The following is a 27,168-nucleotide window of genomic DNA, read 5'->3' on the forward strand; positions in this document are numbered from 1 at the left end:
AGGCGGCGCCCGCGCGCCCAGTCCCGCTGCGCGGCCGCCCCCCCCCGCCCCCTTCCACCGGCGGAGCCGCGGTCGCTTCGAGGGTCGGTTTTATTTAATAAAATAAAGTACAGCGATCAACCGGCTGGGGCTCATCGGCCACGGCCGCCCCCCGCCTGCGCCCCAGCTGGGGCATGCGGCCTGCGGCAGGCCCAGGGGCGGCTTGGGGCACTCCTGCCGCTGCCCCCGTCGAAGGGGGTGCAGCCCCCCGCCCCGGCCTACGAGGCTCCCTCCCCCTCCCCCCCCCCCCCCCCTTCCCTCTCCCTCCCGGCGTTTCTACCTGGCTAGCGTGTGCGGCTGGGGCCGAGCGGGCCGCCACCGAAGCTGCCGGCCCTGGATGCGCAGCAGAGGAGCATGCGTGCGGGCTGCGATTCCCAAACTAGCTAGGGCCTCCCGGTGCCCGTGAGCCCCCCCACCCCCCCCACGGTGGACGGGCAGACAGTGGCACAAGGGCCAGTGGTGGGGGAAACAGAGCAGTTGAGGTGGGGACGGTGCCGGGCGCTGCCCTGTGTGGCGCGAAGCGGTGGTGCGCCAGCGGCAGAGCGGCGAGATGCAGGGGGGCACCTGTGGGTGGGTGCGTGGTCAGTTGGAGGAGAGCAGGGAGCTGTGGGAGGACAGGTCCATGCTGCTGGCGCTGAGGCCTCTGCTCTCTGCACGGAGGCCCTGAGTGCCCTGGAAAAGACTTGTGAGGACCGGTACCTGCAATCCACAAGCACGCCCCGGAGCTGCCATCCCACCTCCCACACCCTGCAAGCCAGGACTCCTGCTCCCCCAACATTATCAGCCACGTTAGGTGCCGCCTCTGCCCTCCCCACTCCCATTCTGTGACTGAGCAGAGTGGTGGTTAATTGGAAGCAGCAACACCTGCAGATTTGGAGCTATGATCTCAGAAGAGATCCACCGTACCCAGGGGGTAACAGTGGGGGCACCAGCCCAGGCCACCTCTTAGGAAAGCAGAGTAACTCCAGCCCTGCAGAGTACCTCTGCATGGATGAACACTCGGATGCAGCCCTGGGCACGGCACGTGTGGCCCACTGTGCCCCTCACCATTTCTGTTGCTGGCCACTGCCCCCAGAGCCAGCTGCAGCCACACAGCCCCCACCCTGGTGCCCATTCCCGTACCAGCCCTGCTGCCTAGCCAGTGCTTACCTCAAATGAAGCATCACTAGACTTGTGCAGGTAATTTAATGACGCAGCTCGTTTCATGCTACAAGAAAGCAGAGGAGAACAGGTGTGATCTCGTTGCACCTGGCCAGACCCCAAAACCCCAAGGTGGTAGGACCCCCATCTGGCTCTGTACCCAGCCTGGCCCTCACAACCCTGGTACCTACCTGGTGTTCCTGGGCTCCAGTGGACCATTGCCCTGCAGTTTCTTGACCAACATCTCACTGCTCCTCCGTATCACATCCCGGATTTTCCCCAGGGAGCTGCTGCGCTGGAGGGTGCCACTGCCATCCTGGACACAGAGACACAAGCCAGGGCTCTGGCATGTTGCAGACCAGGAACTGGGCTTGGCCCTAAAAACTGTCTTGCCCACTTGCACTGAGGATTTAGCCGTGGCGCAGAGCAGGCTTACTGCTCACTACATGGCTCCCTCTCGCCCTGGTTCTCCATAGGACATGATGACCACGGAGCTGGGGACTCCCCCCACCATGGCCTGGCTCACCCAGACCAATCCTTCCTCCTGCCCAATGCAAGCCCAACACCCAGCCAGGCTGTTGACCTGCACCAGGCCACCAGCACACGTGGCACTGGCATCCCCACAGCCCTGCTCAAACATGGCATAGCTCCACCATCTGCAACAGTTCAGGCAGTAGCTACCGTGGAGGTCCCAGCGGCCTGGGAAGCACCAAGTCCTGACAGGAGCCAGGACATTCATTTCAAGGACTCCCTCCCCATTTGCTGCTGGCTGGAGACTATCCTCCCCCTCCCCTTGCCCTTCCTCACCATGCCATTGCTATTCCTCCTCTCCATCCAGCACTTGTCCTGACACACATCCTGGTCCTACACATGCCAGGCCTGCAGGCTCACGCATGTCAGACAAGACCAGTCCACATGCACACATGGCCATGTCCCACCTCTAACACCCCCAAGACAATTAGCTTTGAGCCTGCTGAGCAATTCGGGCAGCTCCATTTGGGATGCACTCATTTGGCTGCACCAACACTGTGTTGCCACGCAGGCACCACTTTTCCCAGTCCCCCAGCTTCAGCTGTGCCTGGCCCCACTGGCTGTCCCGGGGTGACACTTTGCAGGGGTTTCTTTACAGCGGCCTGCTCTTTCCAAAGAACAAAACCAGCCCTAAATCTTGTTCCCCAGCCTATTTCCTCCCACATTCCCCCCAAAATTCCCAGTACTCAGAAAGGCACTCTCCATCTCCTGTGTTCAGCTCCATGTGCAAGGCACAGGCTGCCAGCATGACACCACCTCATGCCACTCTGCCATCGTGGCAGCAAGTTCTTCCTCTGTGGCCAGGCATGCTCATTACACAAGGTTGTGGCACCACTGCTGATATGGAGTTAATTTTGCTCTCATGGCCTGATAACAGCAGTCCTCCCTGCTCCTGATCCCAATGGCCCCTGGCACATCAGGGCAGAAGAAACAGGTAAGGCGACTGCAGAAGCCCTTTGCTCCTTACAAGCATGTGTGGGAGCCCTTTTGTACCACTCCAAATGACCAACATAGCCCAGGCTAGCAGCAGTGGTTGCTTCAGGACTGTCCATGCAGCTCTGCAGGTAAGCACGGTCTCTGTCAGTCACCCCCTTGTGCTGACCACTATGGGCTGTAGCCCTGGGGAAGGTTTTTCCAACACTTCCCCACTCCAATTACCCAAAGCTGATCAAGCCCTAGACCCCTCTCCAACAGCTGAACAGGACTTTTCCTACCAGCAAACCTTTCTCCTGGTATTCATCTCACCCCTTCTTGGATAAACCAAGTGCATTGAAACTCTTCACTTTCTCATCGGGATGAGAGATTTCCAAACTGGAAGTCACGTGCTGTTGCTGCAGGGGACCCGCTCACCAGGAATGCAGAGCGCACCAAAAGTATTGGCAAGATATACAATTCACCTCCTGCATTAGGAGTCATGGGCAGGTTTTGGAGGAGCTAGCCATCAGCACATGGCACTAGCAAAGATAGGGGGTAGAGTGTCTTTTGCCTCCTCACCAGACTTGCACCGGGTCACCACCCTCCCTTGCAGGGTGCTGCCATGCCAGGCACTGTTCCTTTCACCGGGGCACACAAGCCAGGGGTGGAGAAGGGAACACAGCTGGGGCCGGGGAGCAGGACCATAGTACAAGGACAGTAGGATCTGTCCAGGAAGTATGCTGTGGGGTCAGGGCTGGAGGATGGAGCCACATTTCCGCAGATGCAGTGATGCAGACTGACTGCAGACCAACACCAGAACCAAACGCTGCTGCATGCTGGGTTAAAAATAGCTTCCCTTCTCTCTCCACTTCTTTTTCTGAAGGGTTATTTTTAACCCAGAACATTTATGGGGCTTGGTTTACTGCAAAGCCCCCACCCCATTGCACCCACCAGGATGAGAGCACTCAAATAAAAAGCAGCAGCTCCCCCACTGAGCTGCTCTCCGCTGCAGGCTCCCACCCTGCCTGCTGCATGGAGGCAGAAGGCTTGGGCGTGATTTGACAGCAGGCTGCAGCTCAGCACTGGTAGGCACAAAGGGATATTTTTCTGGCTAATAGAAACACCTGTTGGGGAAGGCCCAAGCTCAGATGCCCCAGGGCAGTCCTGCCACACATGGCTACAGAGCTGAGGTTAGTAGCAACCCCGGTTTGGAGGTTAGGAAGAGGCTCAGTGGAGTTGGGTCCCTCATCTCCAATGCTCAGCCTAGGAGAGGTGCCCTGGGGGCAGCACAGCCCTCCCCCCCACCACCACACAGACACCAAGCACCCCCACACCTGCTCCAGCAGCATTTGCACCCACCATCCCAGGGCTGACCGACGCTGGCCTACAGAGCGTGGAAAGAAGCACAGGGCAGCGGTTCGGGTCTGTCTACCTTTAATCAGAGGTATGGTTGTTACAGCACCAGGTCCAGGACATGGCAAAGCACAGGAGCCGGTGGCACTGAGGCCTGAACGCACCCTGCACTGGGGACTCACCACTCTCCAGGAGCATGGAGCAGCACTGGGAGAGAGAGGCAGGGAAGGTGCAGCCCTAGAGCACTCAGCCCTGGGCTCCATACCCCATGGTCCTTTCAGCAAGCACAAGCTCCCAGGAGAGCAGCATGCATGTGCCCCAAGGCCTCTGTATCACCACGGGAAAGCCAGGCCCAGACAGACACAAGCACAACCTGCCAGGTGACTAGCATAAGACAAACTATCTACCTAAATAAATAAGGGGGTGTCCTGCACTGGCCTCCGGGCTCTACCCTGCTGGCTGCAGCCTCCCCCGCTTTATTCCCAGGTAGGGAATAAGGGACTAAAGGGCCAGGGAGGTTCACTTCCTATAGGAGATGAGATGAAGGTGTGCACCCAAGGGTGTGAATCTCAAGGCAGTGGCAGTCTGGCCATGGGAAACGTCCCTTTTCCCCAGTAGTGACCGAAGCACCAGGCACTGTGCAGGCCTGGAGTCTCATCAGAGGCACTAAGCCACCTCCCCACACACCAAGGGTCAGCACTGTCTGCCTAGCAGTAACAGGGTTACAGATTTTCCACCCACTTGGCTAGGGACAGCCAGACAGCAAGCCATAGCCCCAGGGTCCATGCCTGGCAAGCCAGGTCCTATGTTCAAGAACTGTCCTCCTTCATGAGCAACCCGACCCCTTCTCCTCTGGGAACCTCCCTGCAGCCATTCCATCTGCCCCAACATGCTCAGAGCACTCAAGCCCCAGCTCCTCCTTTCTTCGTATCCTTCTTTGCACCTCCTTTTTCTCCCAACCATTCTGCTCCAAAACAACCCGTTCCCCATTTCAGCCACTTCTAATGGCCTGGGGTCTGGTCCCTTACAGAAAAGTTCTGTTTTCTCCTACCCTTCTCTCTGCCTCCAAGGAACAAACAACAGCTTCACCATGGCCTCTCCCTCTGCCAGCAGCAACACAACACCTGGGGACCCTGGAGCAATGGGGAGCAGATTCATCCCTTAATGTCATTAGGTGAGGAACTTGGCTACAGCATCAGGTCAGGAGGTTGCAACTTATCCTTATCCTGGCATGTCTCTGTTCCACTCACAGCCCTTGGCTGTCACCCCCTCACCTCATCTTGGATGTACATTAGCTATGGGCCAGCCCTACATTCCTGTACCCCTGCAGAGAGACCCACATGCTGCCCCTGGGTTGCAGAGCTCAGCAGGGAGGAAGACAGCAAGACAGAGACTGCCCTGTGTGGCAGGGAGAGCCCAGCTCACTGGTGGCCAGTGCAGGTTTGCTACAGGGCACTAACATCAGCTAAGCCTACAGGGAAGAAAGGAACTGGACACACAGCAGCCTTGCCAAGGCCAGGCCTCTCTGTCCCAGAACAGCCCCATCTTCATGCCTCCATCCTGGCCTCTGCAGAGATGGAGGGAACAAGCTAGGAGGGTTGAAGGATGTCTAATGACAGTGGAGTCGGCACGCCTGGAGTGAAGAAAATCCCCCGCAGGCCTGGTCCCCAGGGATGTGCAAGGGCAGGCTGGGGGTGGGGGCACGCAAGGGGACGGTGGCCCATCGCCCTGGCCTGGGGGAGCAGGCAGCTCCTCGCAGATTCTTCCTGCTCTTGCTGGCCATGGGACTGGAGCTGGGCCACGTGGCCAGGCACTCCTCTGCAGGCGTCGCGGTGCCCTCGCGCGCCGGGAGGGTTGGGGGACTGGCGTGGAGTTCTTGCCGAGGAAGGAGGGATGGTGTGGAGGAAAAGTCGGAAGATACAACACAAACATCCAGGTGATTGCGGTGGAGGGGAAAGAGGGAGTCTCGGGAGGCATTTAAGCCTAGTGCACAGAGAGGAGAAAGACACAATTTACAAGGCCGTGAGGTTGTAGGTCACCCAGGGAGCAGGTGGGGCAGGGCCCAGGCTGCATGCAGAGACAATGGACCATGTCTGGGCAGGGAGGGAGTCTTGTGAGGCTGAAACAACAGACTCACATCTTTGCCAGCATGCTCTAGCAGGCTGGCAGGAACATCTAACTCAGGATGTAACAGCCTGGGCTTCCTGCTCTGAGGGCTCCCTGCTCCTGGGCCTTGGGCATGGGGTGCCTGCCAAAGCCTCAGCACCACTGAGCTGGTGCCACCCCTGCTCTCACAGCCCAGACTCTGGATCTCCCAGCCCAATTACCTGGGCTGCAAGTAGCTGGTCCAGGCCCTGGGGTGATTCCAGAGCTGCCCTTGGCAGCAGGGCACAGAGGTTGCTGGCACCCTGGGGGCTCCCATGGCCCTGCCTACAGCAGCTGACAGCTGAGGGGTGGCAGCACACCCAAGGTCTCTAGACCAGCACAGGGAACAACTGGCCATAACAGACAGGAACAGCAGGAGCTGCCTCAGTCTTCTTTCTGGGGGAGCTGCAGCCCAGTGCAGGGCTGCTGGCTGGGGAGAGGAGGCTGGCTATGCATGCAGCATGCTAGAAAAGGCACTGAGCATCATGTGGCAGCAGCTGTGTCCCCCAGGGTGCTGGGCCAGCCCTTGAACCCTCTATCTACAGCTGGCTGGGCCAGGGAGGCCCTGCCAAGCCCTCTGGGGAAGGGTCATAGAAACAGGGACTATCCCCCTTGGCTGGGTCACAGGGTAGTATTGCCTGCTTGCCTTGGGATGACCAGCTCAGAGACTGTCAGGAAGGTCTCCCAGACCATCACCAGTGCAAAGTGATCACCCAACACCCACAGCCAGGAGGAACCATAGAGAGATACTGGCCAGGACAGGGACCAGGTGATCCTAATCCAAACCTGCAGCTGTCCCTCTGTGTTTGCTAGCCCCTCAACTAACAGGGAGTGCAAGGGCCCAAGGTTGGTGCCTTGCCAGGGCTAGGACCCTCTTCACTCTTGATGGGACAGAGCTGGGACAAAGGAGAGCGCTGCATCTGGCAAAGCTGCCAGATCCCCTCAAAGCTCTGCTCCCCAAAGTCTCCTCCAGCCACCTCCTGGGTACAATCCACAATCAAGAGAGCCAGCAGGCTTCAGGCTTGGGTGTTGAGGGGCTGTCATGGCAACACAGAAGAGGAAGGAAGGGAGCTCATGCAGGTGAGGACAGAGCTGAGCCAGGTGGAGAAGGGTTAGTGACAGTAGTTGGGAAGGGAGAGAGAAGGATTCGGAGTGCTCAGTCTATCACCTGTGCCAGACTGCAAAAAACCCTGGGTACCCAGCTACACTATGCTCCCAACTAGAGTTTGCAGGAGGCATGGTAAGTGTTAACAGCTCTAGCAGCCCTTGAGCCAAGCACCCACCAGCACCATGCTCACTTGCTGCCTCTTCTCCATCCTCCTCCTTGCAGGAGACAAAAGGCGCCTGTCCCAGACCTGGACTGCTACCTTTCTCCAAACTCAGCGCTAGTGACCAAAGTCTCCTCAGTCTCAGAGCAAGCCTAGACAGGCTCAGGTCACCCTGGCTAACACCAGCCTCTTTTGCCACCTCTCTGCCACTGGTCAGTCTGGCCTGGCATCCCACAAAGACCTGCCTTTTACCACCTCTGCTTGGCTAGAGCCCACAGAGGACATGAGACCAGGAGAGGGGGACTGCAAAGATGCTGGCTGCAGACTATTCCTGTGCCCTGCAGTCACTCAGTCACAGACACACCAGGCACATACACACCCTCCCCAGGCTCAGCATCGCCTGTGGCGCAGTGCAGGACAGCCAGCCAAGTTGCTCACAGAGGCTGCGTGGGCCTGAGATAGGGCCGATGCTCTCAGCCAGGGCCTCAAGAGGGGAGCAGCAGGGAGATATGTTAATAAGGTTGCAGGGCTAAGATTAAGGGCAGACCAGGACCAGCTCATGCTGTGCACTGTGAGAGCCTGGCAGCCCCCTGGAAGCAGGAGCCCCTAGTTGGGGATATCTGGCCTGTACACCAGAAGCCAGGCCCAGACACACACCTTTGCGGGCTGGCTGGCTCATACCAAGAAAGAGGGGAAGGAAGTGTGCAGGGAACAAATGGAGGCAGACAAGGATGCCACGACAGGCCACGCGGGGACAGCCCTGAGCCAGGTTGTCCCTTCCCTCTGGCAGCCGGCTGAGGCCATTCTTGATGGTGTCTTGTACTTACCCCGCTCCATTCCACGCCCATACTCACTTCCTCGCTACCGTCTGTGGCATTCTCGTACTTGACGCTGCCCCCCAGGCTCCGACGTCTCTCTGTGCCATCACTCTCCTTCAGGATCTCCACCACCTTCGTCTGGTTGATCGGGTCAATGCCCTGCAAGTAGAAAGGGATAAGGAAGCACCGTGTTTTGCCCTCCTGTGTTCTTTCCCTCTAGCAATCTGCTGTACCATCACTGTACTTAGTCCCATCCCCTCTCTTGGCCACTGTCCCATCACAGTCAAAATTCTCCAGCACATGAAGGATGGAGCCAAATGTTATCCTGCACTTAGCAGTCCCTGTTGGGGTTCCTAGATCAGTGAGACCCCTGGCAAGCCATAAACCACCCTGGGGGACAAGGGCTTTGCTACCCAAAAGCTGACAGCTTTTTTTCTTAACATTTTGGCGCTTGAAGGCTTCTGCCGTCCTTCAGTCTTTGTACAGCTCCTGCTTTATTATTAGAGGATTGAGAGGAATTTAGGGTGAGAGGTACTCTAAGAAATCCCTAATGCGTACCCTGGACAAAAAATTAGCGTGAAGAAAACATCCCAGTGAGTGCAGATCTCTTCAGTAGCTGACAAAGCCCAGTAACCTGCCCTAACCCAGCTGCAGCATTTCTGCACTCAGAGAGCCTTCCTCCCCACATGTACACACACCGACATCTGCTCCATCCATGCACACATGCACATTCAAACTCCACACATGTACACACAAATACAACTCCTACCACCAAGGTGCTCTGGTATCATGGGAATATAAACTGAGGATATCAGATGCTGCAAGGCCCAGAAGAGTTCCTCACCACACCCCAACAAATGCTGTGGCATGATCTGCCACCCTGAGCCCCACAATGCCCCCTCCACCAGGGAAGGTCCCTCTGGGGTTACCTGCCGCCGAGAGCGAACTGCACACTCCTCCAAGGTCTCAGCTGCCTCTAGCTTGCCCTGGCGTCGGTACAGCGCACCCAGGTTCCTCAGAGTGGTGTTCACAGTTGGGCTGCAGTAACAGATGGAGGATGAGCAGGAGCCCTGGGGCCACCCCCTCCAGAACCCACAGCTGCCCACAAACCACCGCTTACCTGCTAACCTTACAGGCCTTGTACCAGCCACCATACTCAGCGTAGGGAGCACTGTCTCTATGCTTGCTCTACAGGATGAGGAGAGATGCGAGCTGTTAGCCCCATGCCTACTGCCATTCTCTGGCCTGTGCTCTCCTGCTGGGTCCCAGGGTCAGGCCCCAGGCTGCACCTCTGCACCAGCCCAGCCTTTGGAAACACAATGTGCAAATGCAGTCGCAAATCCCAGCAGGTTCCTGCAGGGAAAGCTGAAGGCCCATTTGCAACACATTTGGGCCACAAGTAGAAGTGATGTCCCCACCCCAGCAAGGAGCCCCCTTCCATGGTACTAGAGGCAGCAGGGACAACACAGTGCTCTGGAGGACATGACACTACCCCAGCATGCAAGAGAGAGACAAAAACCTCCAACAAAAACCCCATAGGCATGCCAGGCAGCATGGGCGCTAAACCCCTCAGCCGTAGCCAGCAAAGGAATCAGCCAGCCACATGTAAGCTTTCTGCCTCCAAGGTCAGGCCAGTCCCACAGCAGCTCAGTCCAGCTAGCTGTCTCCTCTCCATGTCCAGCCTTTGTACCCCAAAGCTGGCTGGCTGGCCCTGCAACAGCCAGGAGCAGAGAAGCTGCTGACCAGAGCAACAGGAGAGGAGGCAGAGCTTGATATTCAAGGAGAAAGACCTAGGGCCAGGACAACCCACTCTGCAGAGCACTATGTGCTAGCCAGCATTGCCCTGCATCAGTAGGGACAGTGACACCTGCAAGAAGGAAGCCCCACTGCTGCAGGAGCAGGGCTGCCTGTCCACACGCTGTGCACCCTGGTGCATGGCAAGTACTTGGGGGTCTGCCCTGCCCCTGGCTCTGAATCCACAGGACACAGGGGCTGGGCAGGAAGCACCCAGCTCAGCCCCAAGCACAGCAGGGCTGCTCTCACCAAGCAGGTGCAGGAACCACTGCTCCACAGCAGGAGTTTCCCTCTGGCAAGGGCTCTAGCCCAGAAGAAACTATCTTCACAGGGACCATTTTTCTTATTCAGTCCCCAGAACTTGTCAGATCTTTACCCCACATGCTGGGGTCTCTCTGAGCCATAGGCACATGTGGGTTTCCTTGAATCAGAGCCTACACAGCCTGGACAGGCCCCAGGTACAGGAGGGCTCAGGACTCAAAACACCTCTGAAGCTTGCATAGAGGCAGCTCTAAGAGGGTAGCTGAACCCAAGGGGAAAGGTGTCAAATCCCCTATGGCAGAAGCAGCCTCGAAGGTCAGGGCTGCTAGCTGTGCCCTGCTGCTGGCACAAGAGGAGCACCTGCCCTGCTGTGACTGAGAGCCGAGGGGAAAGAAAAAAGGAAGTGAAGCTCTTCAGGAGGTGTTTGAAGCTTTTTAATAAAAAAAGGTGGAAACACAGCACAAAGGAGAGCTCATCAGACCTAGCCCCTGGGTGAGCAGCATGAGCAGTCTGTGGTTACCACTGCCTAGCCAGGAAGGCCATGTCAGCTACATCCTGCCACAGGGCATGGGCACAACTGCCCTGGGGACAGGAGCCCCAGGGGCAGGGAAAGAGGCTCAGCCCTTGCCCGAGGCTGTAAAACAAATCTCACTCCAACTGTAGGTCCCCAAGCCCTGTAGCAAAGTTTGAATTATCTGGAGCATAGCTTCACACTACAACTATCTACATTTGACCCCTTAATTCTCAAAAAAAGTGTCTCAATCCCAGAGGGTACAAGGGGAGCCTGGTCTCTACTCCAACTTTGATTTCTCCTGTATAGGATGGTGCTGCAGCAAGTGTAATTTCTTTGCAGCAGAGCATCCATAGGACAGCAATCAGAGCGATGCAAGGCAGAGCTGAGTGCTGCCCTGCACTGAGGACTGCACAGAACGGTTCAATGGGAAGACACAGCATGCTGGTGGGAGGCAGCTGCTACTGCCCTGCTCTTAGGACTTGCAGGATGGGACTGGTAAGTCACTAAACCAAGCCTGCCAGCCTGCTGTCTGAGCCCATGTAGGGATGGGGCCTGCTCTGAGGGTAAAGGATAAGGAAAGAGACAGTGCAAAGCTCCCACGGCAGCTAGAGGACTAGACCAGAGTCCTTCATTCTTCTGCTTCATCCACCTGCCAAAAAGCAGGTGACGTCTTAGGCTTGGGGAAAAGCAGAGACATGGCTCTGTTGCATTTATCTGTGCTCTTGCACAGAGAAGGGCCTGGGCAAGAGGAGCAACAGCTTCTTTGCCTCTCAGCTTAGTTCAAGGCAAGTACAACCCATGTCTATCCTCTTTCACAAGACAGATAGGACATAGAACAACTAGGGCCTGCCCTGTGCAGAGACCTTTTCCAGGAGGTTTAGCTCTTTCTTAAGCAAGGTGATGGCAGCAGCTTCTTCTTGACCTCCACTTTTCCTCATGCAGCCTTTTTGGGCTGCTTCAGAAGCAGGTTGTGCTCTGGGTACTAGCAGCTCTTTGTAACAGAGTGCCAAGGCCCTGCAGCACAACCCTTTGCCATCCACCATCTTTCATCATATGTGTGCCCTAGAGGGATCACTAAATCAAAAAGAGAGCATGCAGCCACGGTCAAGATGCTGAACAATCCCTCCTGCCCCAGGAAAAGCATCAAGCGCTCGGATGGCCTTCCCTCCCTTCCCCAAGGAGCTGCCACACTCCCTCCCCACTCTCCAGACCCCTCCTGGCCTTCATCAGTGGCCACAGCAGCTCAGACTGCAGGAAGGAAAGTCTGGGTGTGATAAGAGAGGATCAAAACCCCTGGATTTCCTTCCCCTCCCCGGGCTCTTGTTACTATCAACAGGTAGCACCACCAGCTCAGACTCACCTTGCTCATCTCCTCCCTCTCCTCCGCGTGCATCCAGATTGGCTTATGCTCATCTGCGTGGGGAAGAATGCAAGACAGCTCCACTCACTACCTTGCCCTGTTGCTCTGCCACTTCCACTGGGGCTCTGCCTCCTGCACAGTCCATCACTTTGTCTCTAGAGCCAGAAGCTCACTAGAGGCAAGTGACAAGGCTTCTAGATTTCCCTGGTCCCTAGGTCAGAGCCACAAGAAAGGCAACCAACATTGCAAGGGCGGGACAGCAGAAGGAAGGAACAAGCTCTCCCATGGTAGAATACCCGTGCCAGGTGTACAGGAGAAACTTCAGCCTATGCCTGGGAATGATTGTGCCACTGGCTATTCCCCTTTATAGCCACAACTACTCCCAACCCAGTAAAGACTGACAGCCAGAGCTCTCCAAGACCCCTTCTGAGAGAAACGGTTGAGCAGCATAACACACTAGAATGGCAGTGTCTCAAGGGCTACGCAAAGCGGGGGCCTTGCAAGGCATCCCATCCCCCTGCCAGGGGGATACCAGTACCAGCAAAGCCTAGGCTGAGAGCCAGGACACCAAACCGCTCACCCTTCCCCAGCCCCAACAGTTTCTGCTGTACAAACCATCCACAGAGCCAAACTCCTTCACGTGAGCACGGGTAAGGATCTCCTTATACAGCACCTCTGCATCTTTGTATTTGCCTTGCTTCAGGTAACAGGAGGCCTGCAACCAAGAAAACAGCTCCAGCCCCACTGGGCAACACTCTGCTCCCCTCTCACAGCTATCCTTCCATATCTCCCAAGCACCAGGCAATGCTAACCTTTTCACAGCACCACTCCCCATCCCCACAGGGCCTCTGCCCAGGGTCTCACCAGGTTGTTCTTAGTCTTGGCCACGTTGGGGTCATCAGGACCCAGGCAGCTCTCGTAGATCTCCAGCGCCCGGCAGTAATAGTACTCCACCTCATCATACTTGCCCTGGTTCTGGCACAGCAGGGCTAGATTGTTCAGCTGCTTGGCCACATCAGGATGGTCTTTGCCTAGAACCTGGGTAAACAAGAGAAGCCACAAAAAGTCAATACTGTAGTACCTCGAGAACATGCCCAAGTCAGACAAGAGCCAAGGACTAGGGAGGTAAAGAGGAAAGATTTCAGCTTCCACCTCCTGGGAAACCCCTCTAAGGCTGAAAACACTGGAGAGACAGGAAAGGTGGTGGCAGAATCAGCAGCTAGAGAGTCTAGGTAGGTCCTGGATCTCACAGGTGCAGTGAGGTAATGGGGGAAAACCCTTAGGGAGAGCTGGAGGGATGGAGAACATGGGAGACCATTACCTTCTCACGAATCTCCAGGGCTCGCTTACACAGTGGCTCTGCTTCTTTGTACTTCCCTCTCTTGCCATAGAGAACAGCCAGATTGTTCAAAGTTGCTGCCACCTGCAGAGACATAAGCTTCTCCATGAAACAAAGCAGAATGCAGTGGGACCAAACAAGGGATGCAAGCAGCAGTAACAGTGACTGTCTCATTTCCTTCATGCCTGCAATACAGCTGATTCTGAAGAGAAGGAGGTGCAGAGGCAGAAGGCTACCCTGCCTGCACTGCAGGGTCCTGAAGAAGCTAACTCCTGACAGGCCATACTGAACAAGACAGGAGGAAATATTGAAGCAGTAAAACAGAGCCCCACACCATGTGAACAGCACCCCTCATATCACAGAGCACAGTGCTGTCCTTCGTAGTCTCGCTGCAGACACACCATAAGGGCACCATTCTAGCCCCAGCAGCACCTACAGATCAAGGGAAGTGACTGAAAGGAAGGAGACACTCACCGCTGGATGGTCTTTGCCCAGAGTCTTCTCACGGATGGAGAGAGCATCATTCAAGAGGTGTGCTGCCTCTTTGTATTTATTTTGATCCCTGCAGTGCAAAGTCAACCAGTTATTCAGGATTTGGACATCACAGCCCATAGCAAGTAGAACGCAAACAGTCCTCCTTCCACACAGATCCAGCTCTCACAGCCATTTCATTTCTCCATTCCTCCCTATCTTAGCCAGTCCCTAGTTTTATCAGGCAGTCTGGTAGTCCAAATACCTCTCCTGTGCCAAAACCTTTTTGAAAGGCACTGGAAGTCGGGGGAGCTCCCTGTCACCAGAATGAGCTCTCCTGGCCCAGTCCTGCCCTGCCCACCAATGCTCACCTGTACACTAGTGCCAGGATGTTGAGCATGGTGGCCACATCAGGGTGATCGTGGCCTGATGTCTTCTCCAGGTCCTCCAGCGCCTGCTTGCAGAGCGGCACAGCCACCTCATAGCGTCCCTGTGAGGCGTACTGGATAACAAGGTTGTGGAGGGTGCGCAAGCGTGCAGGAATCTCATAGCCTCCCTGCTGGGCAGCTGCCACTGCGCTGCTGTGCTGGTGGGGCACTGCAGGCACAGAGGAATAAACAGGGGCACAGTTGGCACAGCACGCTTGAACAGATACAGCCAGCAACCATGCATGAGCAAACACTTACATCCAGGACCATGCTCCTCCTCCTCATTCGGGAACAGATCATCCAGAGAGTCCTTGGCAGAGTCACCTTCCTTCTCCTCCTGAGAGGATGGGAATCACAACACTAGTGGTTCTCAGAAGAGTCAGCAGCATCCTGGGCTGAGTCAGCTACCAAACTCTCCTCCCTGCTGCAGCCCACCAACACCCTCAACTTCCCCTGTTGTCTTTGCCACCATCTTCTCCCTCTCCCTTGCCCCAAAGTAATAAAGCCAAATTTGTCCAGCACATCCATGCTACTCCATGTTCTCCCAGAGACTCTGCCCCATGCAGGCTCCCTTTAGTTACATGCATTGCTGTGCACAGTACCTAGGAAGAGGCAAAATCCAAGGCAATGCTATCCCACCCAGGCAATCCTGCTGGTCCAACCTCCCCCATCCCTAAAGGTGGCTGCTTGACTAGGGCATACCGAAGGTGAGACATCCTCATCATACTTCTTCAGCTGGTTCATGAACTCAAGGTGTTTCTTCTCCTCCTCTAGCTGAGCCACGGTTTGCTCACTGCGCTGCAGCTTCTGCTGAGTGTTGGCAAGCTCGTCACGCAGCCACTGGTTCTCCTGGCACAGTCTCCGCACCTGAGCGCGCAGTTTCTGCTTCTCTGACTCCACAGCATTCAGATGGTTGGACAATGCCATCATCACCTTGTCAAAAGTCCCAGTCAGTAAATATCACAATTCTGTATCTCCCTCACATGCACGCTCAGAGCCCACCCTCAGCATCACACTGGCCTTCTACGTTCAGCCCCCTGCTGTCCCTGCAGCTTACAGGGAATGGCCACATGCCTGCCTTCCCCTGTCAGTCCTGGGCAACACCTAGGGGGTCACCCACCACTCTCACCTGAGCTTCTCCAAGACCCAGTTCAATCATTTCCACTGACTTGCGGAGCAGGTTGGATTTCTCATGCACAAGATTGGCTTCTTCATCTTTCTTCAGGCACTTGATGGTCTCCAGCAAGCTGTGTAGGATGGAGTTGTGTTCATTCTTGAGTGCCTCCAGCCCTTGCATCACCAGCTTGGTGTTGGAAATTATTTCCTCTTGGCTCAGCTTGTCCAGTTTCTCCTCCCTTGGATATACCATGGTGGACATAGTCCTGCTCCTGCAGCCCTACACAGAGAGAAAGACAAAATATGAGTGCCTCAGTGCTGTTTCAGAGAGCCACAACAAGTGTCACAGCCTTCTTCAAGAAGCCAGAGACAGCATTCAATTGGTTGCCTACTCTAAGCCCTTCCGCTCCCTTTGGCAGCATGCAGCTGTCAGGGCACATGTCTCCGCTTTTGTGGCACAGAGTGCTGACAACCAGTGCTGGTAGCACACGTGGACAGGAGACAAAAAGGCTAGAATCAGTGCTGACCTCCAACACCACCATACTCCCGCAGCAAGGAAAGCTCATTTAGCTTCCATCTAAGAGCAGAGATTTGTAGTTGGCAGGTGGGGTTGCCATGCATATACCTCCTGCTCCCAGACCACTGATGCAAGGAGGCTCTCAGAGCTCAACACCTCTTCTGACTGCAGAAGAAAGGGAACAGAAAGTGGAGGGATGCCAGCTCAAAGCTTTCTTCTTCCTCAATGGAAAGATCTCCTGGAAGAGCATCCCTCAGACAGGGAGGTACCAGTGGCCTTACTGGGCCAAACAAAAAATTCCCTGATCAGAAGAGTACACCCTGACAATCCTAGCCCTGGCACAGAACGGCCATTGTGTTGATAAGGAACGTAACACCACCAGCATGAACTGAATCATGCCTGTGTGGGAAAGCTTACATACACCAACTGCTACAGTGACACTAGCGTAACCCTCATGTGGGTGTCAGCTTGAAACAGTAACAGCTTCTACAGCTTCATGTGCCCTGCTGCCAACCCAAGGACTCCGGATGACACAAGGACTCTGCACCCCTTCCCCATCCCATTCCCCCCACATATACAACAGGAGAGTACTAAGTTACTGCCTTTGCACAGGGACACCAAGCGCTACAACCCACAATGTTAGTGTGGCTGCAAGATCCCTGCATAGAAAATCCAGGAGCTAGGGAAACACGCAGCAGGCCAGAGGGCGAGAGACATAAGAAGCAAGGCAAGACCTCTTACAGCAGGTTAACCGTACCCTGGCTGCTCCACAACTCACTCATCTAACCCTCCCTCAGCCTCCCTTTCCCCAGGTGGGCCACCCCAACAGTCTCTTCACGTTATTCAGCAAGGGCAAGAAAGCCACCAGCCACCTCCTTACAGGTCACTCCAAGGCCAGCCTCCTGCAGGGCTGAAGGCAGCCCGCTGCAATGTCCTGCACAGGCAGCACCTCCCTGCTGCCCGCGGCTGGCAGGAGGCACCGCCACCGGAGCACCCAGGGCCCTGTTGGCAGGAAGCTGGCACACTGCCCAGGCACCAAGCAGGAGGAGGTGGGGGAAGAGCTGCCGACACATTTGTCTTTGTCCTCCTGCAGGACCCACCTCTGCGTGGTTTGAGCTCTTTGTTCAGCAGCAGCAGCCTTGTGCCTGGTTTACTGAGCAAGCAGAAGTGCTGCCATGGGTACAGGAACCAAGAGACAGCTTCTCTTCTTGGCAGGGCTCCTCTCCTCCCCAGCTGTGTGCTCTGCCCAGGGGGACTCAGGGTAATCTCCCAGCTCAGCTACCACTATCCCTGCCCAGGAGTGGGCCCTTAGCAATAGATGGGTCCAGTTTCTTCCATCTTCTGAAAGCAAAGATGGCAAACAGTGCTGGGGCAGTTGCTGCAAGTACACACATCTCATTATACCTATCAATTCCCGCCTCTTTATTCTCACTCTCACAGAAATTCCTTGAGTTGCTTTATATGCCTGAGCTCTCCTCTCCACTCCTCTTTGGTTTCTGTTCCAGTGACACACATCCACCCCTCAGGAAGCAGAGCAAACTCTCTACACACAGGAGAGGCATTACTGAACCTCAGCAGGGCAGGTACACTTCATGTCTCTTGAAGACTAGGTTCCTGTTCATATCTTTGAGTAAGAGCTGAGTCCTCCCCGCTACCCCAGAGTCACAATGCTGACTTCACATTCACTTCATGATCCAGCTTCTGCACCAACACTGAGCCATACCCAAAAGTGAGGGATACTGTTAAGTAGCTGCCACACTCTGCATGCAGTTACTCTGCACATTGTGCATTTTACACTGAAAAGTCTCATCTGGACTGTGACAATTCCCAGTTTGCTTTAGAGAAGACCATAGAAAGACATGAAAATCATCACTAAGATCGAGAGCACAGACTACCGTTTTGAAGAAAAGTAAGTCTGTTGAGAGTTGGCTGCCACTCATACCCTTGTCTTCCAAACTGATTCTCCTGGAACTGACAGCTCAGCATTCTGGTCCGTAATTCCCCTCGTTACTCTTTTCACCACCTTTACAACACCTCTGGGGGAATGATCGAAGCAACAAGGGAAGCCCTGCCTAAGGCAGACTTCTGCAGGTGAGCACAATTCAGGAAAAGATGTGCAACAATTCCCAGCTCCAGAGGAAGAGGCTGGCAGCCCAAAGGACACTAACTACTACTGCCACATCTGGCAAAGGACTGTTGTCCTACTCTGAAAAAGGTCCAGACAGCCTCCCAGGAAGGCTCAGCAGGCACTTATCTGCTTCCACAGAAGCCAAGGTAACAACTGCTAAAGGGTGAAATGGCCTCATCACTGCTTTCAGCTCATAAGGAAACAGCCCAGACTCAGAAACAAGGAAATCAAGAAGTGGGAGTTCTCTGGAGCATAGGCAATGCTTGGGACACAAGGAGCTCCCCAGGAGCAGTCTTATACCCAGCATACAACAAAACTAGAGCTTTGCTCTAAGGCTTATGCAGCTGTGCAGCACAAGTGTCTCTTCATCTGTCCCTCTATGTACTGGGTCAGCTTGAAATGCATAGAGTTTTAATGGAAGCATTACTTATATCCATACAGAGATCCTGCTGCCACCTTCAAAAGTACAATAAAAATGCATTGGGAAGAGGAACATGTTGCAAATCATGATAAAAACCCACCAGAGTTTGCACCTTGCTAGATAAGTCAGACAAGACCCAGATCCATAGAAAATCAGCCTCATTAATTCCACTGTGCACAGAACTACTCCTCAACTGAGAAATCGCTGAGCTAAGTGTTAAACCACACTCAGTTCCCCTACTACAGCAACAACCTGTCTTTCTTCAGCCCTTCCAGCAGAAAAAGCTTTGAGCATTTCAGAGTCCCCACAAACAACTTGTTTTTCAGAACTGTAAAGATTCCAGATTGAGAAGGAAGAATCATCAAAACATCCTGACCCCAGCACTTCAGACTCCTCCTACCCTGCAGTTACATTCGCAGATCCTCAAGACATACTAATACAAGCTTCTCTTCTCTTCTCTCACTGGCTGTGCATACACCTCTACACATCCCCTAGGATGACATCCTAGAAGCACAGCCCTGCTAGATACTGATATGCTTCCAGTGTTAAAGGGTGGACAGGGGATTGTCCAGGCTAGATACAGGGTACAAAATCTGAAAACAGTGCATGGGCTGTTTACTTCCAACTACCAACAAGAAAACAAAGAGAAGACTGCAGAAGAAGTCACTTAAATGCTGCTACCTCTTGCACAGCAAAAAAACCCAAGAAGCATTGGTGGAAGCTGACTTATCCCTCCAAAGTGACAATTCTTCCCTACAGAGCCTTATTTCTAGCTCTCTCTAGTGCTGGCAGGTCTACACTCAGTGCTCAGCCTTCTAGAGCCGAAACATACTCTATGGCAACTGACACCAAGGTCAGGCAGGCTGAGGCTGCTGTATAAGCACTCTTCCTACTCCCACACATTCAGCAAAGGGCACTGAGTGTCCTTTATCCAGGCAGAAAACACACTTCGAGGTTCCTGCAGAGAGGAGGGGAGACACTGTCATTTGCCTTTGGCAGGGAGAGGTTCAGACTGGAACAGAAAGAAAGAATGCTTTTCCAGTGAGTTCCTCAGGAGATGGAGTGCCCAGCATATAGTTTATCCTGCTGCATTCCTTACAGCTCTGCAGGTGTCACGTCCCAGGTCTCCATCAGCATGTTTCCGCTCTAGTTGGCATGTCTTCCCTATTTACAGTGAGCTGCTAGAATAGCCTGGCTTTCTGGCAACACCCATCTCATCTTCCCCTCCCCTGCTCCCATTTGGAGGAGTGCTGCAGGAAGACAGGGAGGGAAGACTCGTGCACTGAGCTTTGTGGCAGTTGCAGCAACCAGCTGGGCATCCACCAGCTAGCACATCCTGCCTGGCAGAAACCTTCCTCCTGTATTCAAGTGCATAACCAGGAAATCATTGAGCATCAGCTATTTCAGCAGCCCACTTTTCTGCCTCTGAAAACTGCTCCCACATGCAAGAGCTTTAGGAGGAAAGAGCTGGAAGCTTCATTGCTTCTATCTCAAATCCACAGCAGCTGCCACAACAGAAACAAGGATGCCAGACTAAATGGGTCCAAGTGAATCTTAAAGTTTAGCTTATGATGCCTAATGCTAGAAGGCTACAGAGAGAGGAAAAAAAAAGCACCCGAGAAATCAGGAGTCAACTACAACAGGACAGAGACTTCAGGTCTACATATGCCTCAACAAATTCAGTTCACCGCCTCCCTGCACGTCCCTGGACCAAGTGTGAGAGACAAAGGGTACCATCACAACTTGCACAAACGATACTGTCAATTGCCACTTCCTTCAAACTGCAGATGGCCTGCCAGCACTTTCTGTACAGAACTGGGCACAGACTTTTAGCAGCAAACTATTCTGTAGGAGAAGGTGATGTGAGGATATGGTAGTTGCAGAAAAACAGCTGGGTTATGGAAAAACTTCCTGTGGAAAGGAGTAAGTCTGACCCATAGCAAGAAAGAGTGACCACATTTGGGAGGTATATTAGCAATGGTAGCATTTAGCAATGGAAACACAGGGCTTAAAGTCTTATTCTCACAATAATTATCCCAGTCTCATACTGTGAGACATGCTTTTGTACCTGGAGAAACAGCAAGGTTATACATTTGGGAAGCAAACGAACTTGATAAAAGCAGGGAGGGTTTTTTCTCCTCTGGACCTCTGCCAGCTCATTACTGTTAAACAACAGAATAAAGGGTCTCTGGAAAGACTGGTTGACCTCCAACGAAGCTAGACGTGAGATTGCCAATATACAGCTGAGTCTCCACCACTAGGTTTTGCAACAAAACCTAGACCTAATACCTTGGATGCTGAAAAATAAAACAAAAGCAGTAAAAAGCAGAAAGAGTGCCAAGATTGCAACCATCGCAGAGGCTGTATCATGAGCACAAGATTTTTCCTTATTTTGATTGTGTCAGAAAGCAAATAGAGACTGTAGGAGACTATAGTCAGCTGTGCAGAGCCTCTGAGAGTTCCACTGCGCAGCCAGGACACTTTGACGCTGCCAGGCAACTTGCGCACTGACACATCACTGCCAAAAGAGCCACTGTGCTGAGGGTCACCACCCCAGGCCACCCGCAACAGAGCCACAGATAAAGGATGAAGTGGTGCTCCTGAGCTGCACATCCAACAGTCAGCATTTCCAGAGCCACTTCAATATGGGTAAAACAAGAAATATAATCAGCTCTGTATGGTGCATAAGAACTTCAGAGCTAAGAGCAGCTGCGCACACACGTTAAGGCTTTAGAAACAGAGGCAAGAGAAGGATGTTTTGCAAATGAAGGGACAGATGGTGTGCAGTCAGCTTCAGGGTAACACTAAGAACTGCAACATGAATAAGAGCCAGAAGTTAGAGGGCAAATGCTGGACTCCTAAAAGTAAGAACTGGTAGAATAATTGCAGTATATGGCTCCATCCTGGGCACCTGCTGAGGTTCACGTGAGGCACAGAGCAGAAATGGTGTTCTGTGAAGCTTGTAACCACTGCCAGAAATGCCTGGTACTCCTGCTCCCTTAAAGCCACTAAGAACACACAAAAGGGAGATCAGTCAGGGGAGATCAGCACCTCAAGAGTTCATACACAGCATGTCTCTGAGCTACAATCCCAAAGCCAAAAGAGGTCACTCCAACTCTGATGTGCATGTGGTCCTCTGCCACCACTTGTCTCTGTATCATGTGTTTTTCCACCCTAGTGCCAAAAAAAGGGGGTACCTAGAGCCACACCTTCTTCTCAAAGTTCTTTCCCAACCCCAGACTCCAGCCTGGACCTTTCTTGCACTGCAGACAATCTAGAGAGTCAAATCAACAGAGATGGCTTCAAGCACCATAAAGAGATTATTGTGTTGCAACTTCCTCCCTATTAAAAGAGTCTGACTGTTGTATTACTTGGAAGGGATGCCTAGATGTCTCTGGTACATCCCCTCACTCAAAGCAGGTATCTGATCAGGAGATCTGTGTCTAGTCAAGGGTTGAGTATATCCCAAAATGGAGATTTCACAATCTTTTCAGACCCCTGTCTCATGCTTAACTGTCCTCATGTGGGAGGGTAAAAAAAAAAAAAAAAAGAAAAAAATTCTCATCTGAATTCCTTAGATAAACTCCTTATTACATTTTCCTTTGCTGAACACCACTTCAGGACAAAAGGGCCAGGCACCACAGCACTAGAAACTGACCCTACGCCCAGAGGAAGGGAATGTAGCACATGCCTCCTTTCAGCAGGGTCCCATGGGGCCAGGCTCCCTCTGTCCCAGAGCAAGAGAGGCAATGTAATGCCCCTCTGGCAGCAGAGCAGGGAGTGGAGGCGAGGAGCTATCCCACCCACATTCTCCCACGCCCAAAATACAGGACTCTCCTTAGCATCCAGGCATCCCCTCTCTTGGTTTTAAAGCCAGTCTTCAAGCCCAGAAAGGCTTCACCCAACCAGCTTCCCCAAGCTCTACAATAATGTGTAACCCAGTACAAGTTGACTGTGCTGTTGGAAACAGCCCAGCCCTCCCTATCCCCTGGACAGGGATCAATGCCAGGATTGCTTCTTGCAGCAGCAACTGACATACTCCAGCTCTACCTGAGTGTGAAGCTCCAGGGGTTTTTCTAGATACCAGTAGGCCTCTGATGGGAAAGTCTGGGCTAACCAGCAGGCTGCAAGAGCCCCAGGGGCTTTTAACTAGGACTACAGAACTAGGTTTGAAGCTCAAGTGGAAGGGCTCTCCATCAAGGAGATGGGAGGTTCCCTTCATGCTCTTTCACTTAGGCACTAAACACTCCTCTCTGTCCCAGAAGCTTCAGCTCCACACCACCTACAATCTCTAACAGAAAATGCACTGTAGCATAACCTTCCTGAAACCTAGGGCAGGGCAGTGATAATCTGGCTTTACAAGGACTTGGCCAGTGACTCACGTTCACATCGCTAGAGAAAGGACTTGAGAGCTTCCCATCCCCCTCTCGCTTTCTAGCCCACAGCTGGAAATGGCAAGTCAAAAGCTACAAGGGTTTGCTGTGACTGACCAGAGCAAGAAATTCCCGTGTTACCAATGCATGATCCAATTCCAACAAGCATATGTGCTCTGAGGAAGACAGAGGAAACGGTCTCGTTGGCTTTGTATCGGCTCCTTTCAAGACCAGAAATGTCTTACTCCTTTCATTCACTAGCAATCAAAGACAACAGTCGTCAGAAGCAACAAGAGTTAAAAAAAAAAACCAAAAAACAAAAAAACCCACAAAATAACCTACAAAACAGACAAAAAAAAGAAAACCCCAAAACAGCACTAACACGTGCCATTAGCAGAAAGCCGTTTTGCTCCTTATTGCAGCTCATGCTGTTTACAACCCCAGCCGGCCAGCGAAACATGAACCTTTCAGTGAGCCACTGGAACCAGAACAGCAGTCTTCACCACCCCCATCAGCAAGCTTGTGCTAGCACCTCCAGATCAGCTGATAAGACCTTGTTTTCAAACTCTTGCTTATGTCTGCTGCAGCTCACCAAATCCATTCTGCATCTGCTGTGCCTGGGACTACAGTGAAATACCATTAAAACCTGTTTCCAGGCTAGCAAGACAAGAGCTAAGCAGCTGGAATGAAGCCAGGACAAGCATCTCTTCCTAGCTTCAGAATCTGATTGGGAGTCTCACTCTATAAAAGACAAGAGCGAGAGCCATTACCTTGCCCTGACAACATGAAGTAGTATTAAAGCAGGCAGAATAATCCCCAGCAGTCAGAGCCTCTGCAGGCATCTGTCTAACGTGAGGGCTATGCACTGGATGTGCCTCAGGAGTACAGGAGATAGCCAGGACACAGCTGGGACAACAAGTGCCCTGGGGCCACTCTTGTGAACCCTGAAGGGTTCTGGAGTGCCCACCGTTCCGTCCACGGTGTACTTGAGACAGCTGCAAAGACCAGCTGATTGCAGGCTGTAAATCTGAGCTATTATTTCCAGAAGCAAATGGGTCTTGTAAACCATAACAAGGCAGCCAAATTCACAGAAACAAAGCCTCTACCTGTGTAATAAGCAAAGGATCTGTTTTACCTCTGGGTCCCCCAACCAGATGGAGTTTTTTGAGGAGCTATGTGGCTCTTTACTAGCAAATGAAGCCTTTGTCCAGAAACTCTGACAAGGTCAAAATCTTGCCATGTGTCCTTTGTGCACTGAGAGCCATTTTGGTATTCAGGGTTAATGCTGTTGTTCCTACCTGGACATTCCTCCGAAACAGCAGATGAGAGAATACACGCTTCCTACTCCTTCTACCAATTACAGCAAAGCTCAGCCATGTTTATTTACCCTGCGTCTGAGCTGGCCAGATCTTTGACCCGATGCATGCTGAACACCACCCTCCTTCCCCTCACGCAGAGGCAGGGGTGGGCGCTTTCCACGTCTCAAGGTGGCATGGGAGACATGAGACCAAGGGCACTAGAGGAGACCCTCACATGGAGCCGCGAGAGCGTGCCAGATGCCAGCTCTGCAAGACACAGTGAAGCCTGTGGTTGCTGGTAATTGTGCCGCTGCCTCCCACCATTGTGCAGATTTCTCCCGGTTGCCTGGCCAGATCATTCTGCGGCAACGCCATCCCCCCAGCCATTCTTCAGACACCTCCTCCCAGTCACATCCTCTCTGTTCCAGAAGCTTACCAGCAATTGCCCCCCATCTTCGGTAGGGTGCACCTCAACTTGGGAACAGCTTAGTAAGCAGATTATTAATGGGGGGAAGGTTTGAAGAGAAACACGGCTCTGAAAGTTTGAGAGCCATTGCTGTATGCTAGAAGCTGCCTCCGTCATCATTTCTCCGGCTTTGTCTGGCAGCAGGAGGCACACCCGCTGCATATCCTTGGGACAAGCAAGCCCGAGAAACCCCTTTGTCCTTCCGCAGTATCACTACAGAGAAATTCTGTGCCCACCTGGCTAACTAAGCTTCCCAAGGAGAAAAGTTATCATCAGCTCTGCCCAAAACTGCCCTTCAAAGTGTCCCTTTGTTACAGGACGCCGGGGCACCCTGCCTTGCTCAGTCACCGGATGGGAATCCTCCCCCAGCCCACACTGCAGAGGAGCGGTACCTGGCTGCCTGTAGCAGCTTGTCCAGGGTTGGCACTCCCGGAGGCCCCAGCGCCGCGGAGAAGCACAGGCTGCAGCGATGCACGGCTCCCAGGCGTCTGCTGCGCTGCCCTCCAGTTCTAGCAGAAGCGCAGGCACCAGGCGCTCGGCAGCCAACCACACACACTGCAGCAGGGGGAGGGGAGGGAGATGCAGCCAGGCTCCAGAAACAGAACGGTCAGATGCTCTCCTGGGAGCGCAGAAAGCGCCACGCAAGCCAAGCCCAGGGTTCCCTCCTCAGGGACCGATGGCAGCACCAAGAAGCAGAGCAGAGCCCCCAAGTTGCCCGAGGGGCTCTACCACATCAGACTCCCGCTCAGATGGCCAAAGTCAGCCCTGCTCTACAGCCGGCTAGATCTGCTCCATCCTACACACGATCTTGCGGCAAAAGGTTTTACATCCTGTTTAGTATCACCCTCTCCTGCATCCCCACTGCTTGACCCTATCCCAGGCCCTAAAGCCAAGCAGTTGGAACTGCAGAGAGCCCTCCAGCTCTGCGATCACTATCGCTATGCCCACAACAATGGCCTGGTACAGGACAAGATTGCTCAAAGTCCCACTGGGTCAGCACTGCACAGTGCAGAGCTGGGCCAAGCACCGCCTGGAAGCATTCATTTAATCTCTAGACGCTTTACACAGAGAGAGAACAAATGCCATGGCATTACAGCCGCCAACATAGCTAGTCGATTGTTACTGCAACCATCCCATCCACAGTAACACCCAATCTTCACAGCGCTCTCTATAATGTTTCATGAGCATCTGGAGGCATGCTGTCCCCAACTACCTACATCTGCCTGAGCCAGTGCTTCGTCAGGATTCCTGTCCCTCCCAGGCACAGGTTGCCCCAGAGGAGAAAGGGCTTTAGATGTCCCAGGAGGGAGTCCAGCCTTGTTGACACACAGGCTCTCTCTTGCCTCATCTCACAACACACACTCCTTCACTAACAGATCTTACTGTTCTCCCTTCCATTCCCCAGTTCTGGAAGGCAAACCTGGCTGGCTACGGGGTACACACAGTTAAAAAAAATTCACACAAGTTAAACAGCAGGAGTGCAAACATATATTATTTATCTTACTCTGAAAGCCATTCCTGGCAGCGAAGACACAGGCTAATTATAGAGCAGTGAAACCCGTAGTCTATGCCACAGCACCCTGGAAACAGCCATGACTGGGACTTCAGGCTGTCCCACCATTGTCATAAACCCGTGCCTCCCCGGGGGCTCCCGGCCTCTGCCAGCCGTCCCTGCGTGACGGGAAAGAGCACAGGCAGCAAGGCAGCTGGCTCTGCCCGCAGGGGGACCGAGAGGGCAGGAGCCCGGGGACCCGGTGCTGCCCGAGGAGGGCAGGGGCCGGCGGGGCCCCCGAGTCCGGGGCTCGCCCTGGAGCCGGCGGGGGCTGGGTCCCACCCCACTGGCTCCAAAGTCCTCAGAGCCAGCGCCCTTATCGCCGACCTCGCCGGCGGGCGGGATCGCGCCCCGACAGGCAGCGTTAGCACTGCCCGCCGGCTCCAGGCACGGCGGCCCCGGGCCGCGCGCTGCCCTTCACGCCCGCTCCCTCGGCAGCCGGGGCAAGCCGCGGATCCCGAACCACACCGGCCCCAGACCCGCGACTGGGGCTCCCCCGCGGGGGCCTCGCTCCCCTCCCACTGCCCCGCGGTCGGGCGCCGCCCCCGGAGATCGCGCAGCTGCGGCCAGCGCTGCCTGGGCCCCACGTCCCCCCCCCGCCATCTGCCGGGCCGAGACCGTGTCCCCCGCGGCCGTGCGGAGGCTGCCCCAACCCACGGGGCCCCGCGCGGCGGCGGCCGACGGGTCGGTCGGGCCCCGGGGGCAGGGAGACCGGCCGCGCTGCCTGCCTGCGGCGGCAATAAGAGCGACCGAACCCAAGGCGCCACCGCCGCCCCCCCCCCGGCCCAACCTGCTCGATGTGCGGGTCTCGATGGCCGTCGCTGTCGCGGTGGGGGTGGAGCGGGGCGGGGTGAGAACGGCGCTCGGCAGCGCCCGCCCCCTCAGCGGCGCAGCCCCTTTAAATCCAACATGGCCGCCGCC

The 27,168-nt window shown here is 54.3% G+C and overlaps 1 protein-coding gene across 5 annotated transcripts; it reads right to left on the reverse strand.

Moving 5' to 3' along the window:
* Positions 1 to 72: 72 nt before the first annotated feature.
* On the reverse strand, positions 73 to 27,155 carry KLC4 (kinesin light chain 4). 5 transcript variants are annotated; one of them, XM_074898247.1, is made up of 16 exons: positions 27,038 to 27,155; positions 15,506 to 15,772; positions 15,079 to 15,309; positions 14,635 to 14,713; positions 14,320 to 14,545; positions 13,955 to 14,039; positions 13,460 to 13,561; positions 13,003 to 13,176; positions 12,754 to 12,853; positions 12,139 to 12,191; positions 9,330 to 9,397; positions 9,139 to 9,247; positions 8,219 to 8,368; positions 1,371 to 1,495; positions 1,189 to 1,246; positions 73 to 711 (listed from the first exon to the last, which is right to left on the reverse strand). In XM_074898247.1, the coding sequence occupies exons 2-16, from the start codon at positions 15,752 to 15,754 to the stop codon at positions 622 to 624; spliced, it is 1,899 nt and encodes a 632-aa protein (XP_074754348.1). In that variant the 5' UTR covers positions 15,755 to 15,772; positions 27,038 to 27,155; the 3' UTR covers positions 73 to 621. The 5 variants fall into 5 exon arrangements, with proteins under 5 accessions (XP_074754348.1, XP_074754437.1, XP_074754265.1 ...); XM_074898336.1 differs by having other exon boundaries at positions 8,246 to 8,368; positions 13,952 to 14,039; XM_074898164.1 differs by having other exon boundaries at positions 13,952 to 14,039.
* Positions 27,156 to 27,168: the final 13 nt, after the last annotated feature.

The sequence above is a fragment of the Athene noctua genome, chromosome 1 (assembly GCF_965140245.1).
Source record: "Athene noctua chromosome 1, bAthNoc1.hap1.1, whole genome shotgun sequence".
Lineage (NCBI taxonomy): Eukaryota > Metazoa > Chordata > Aves > Strigiformes > Strigidae > Athene > Athene noctua.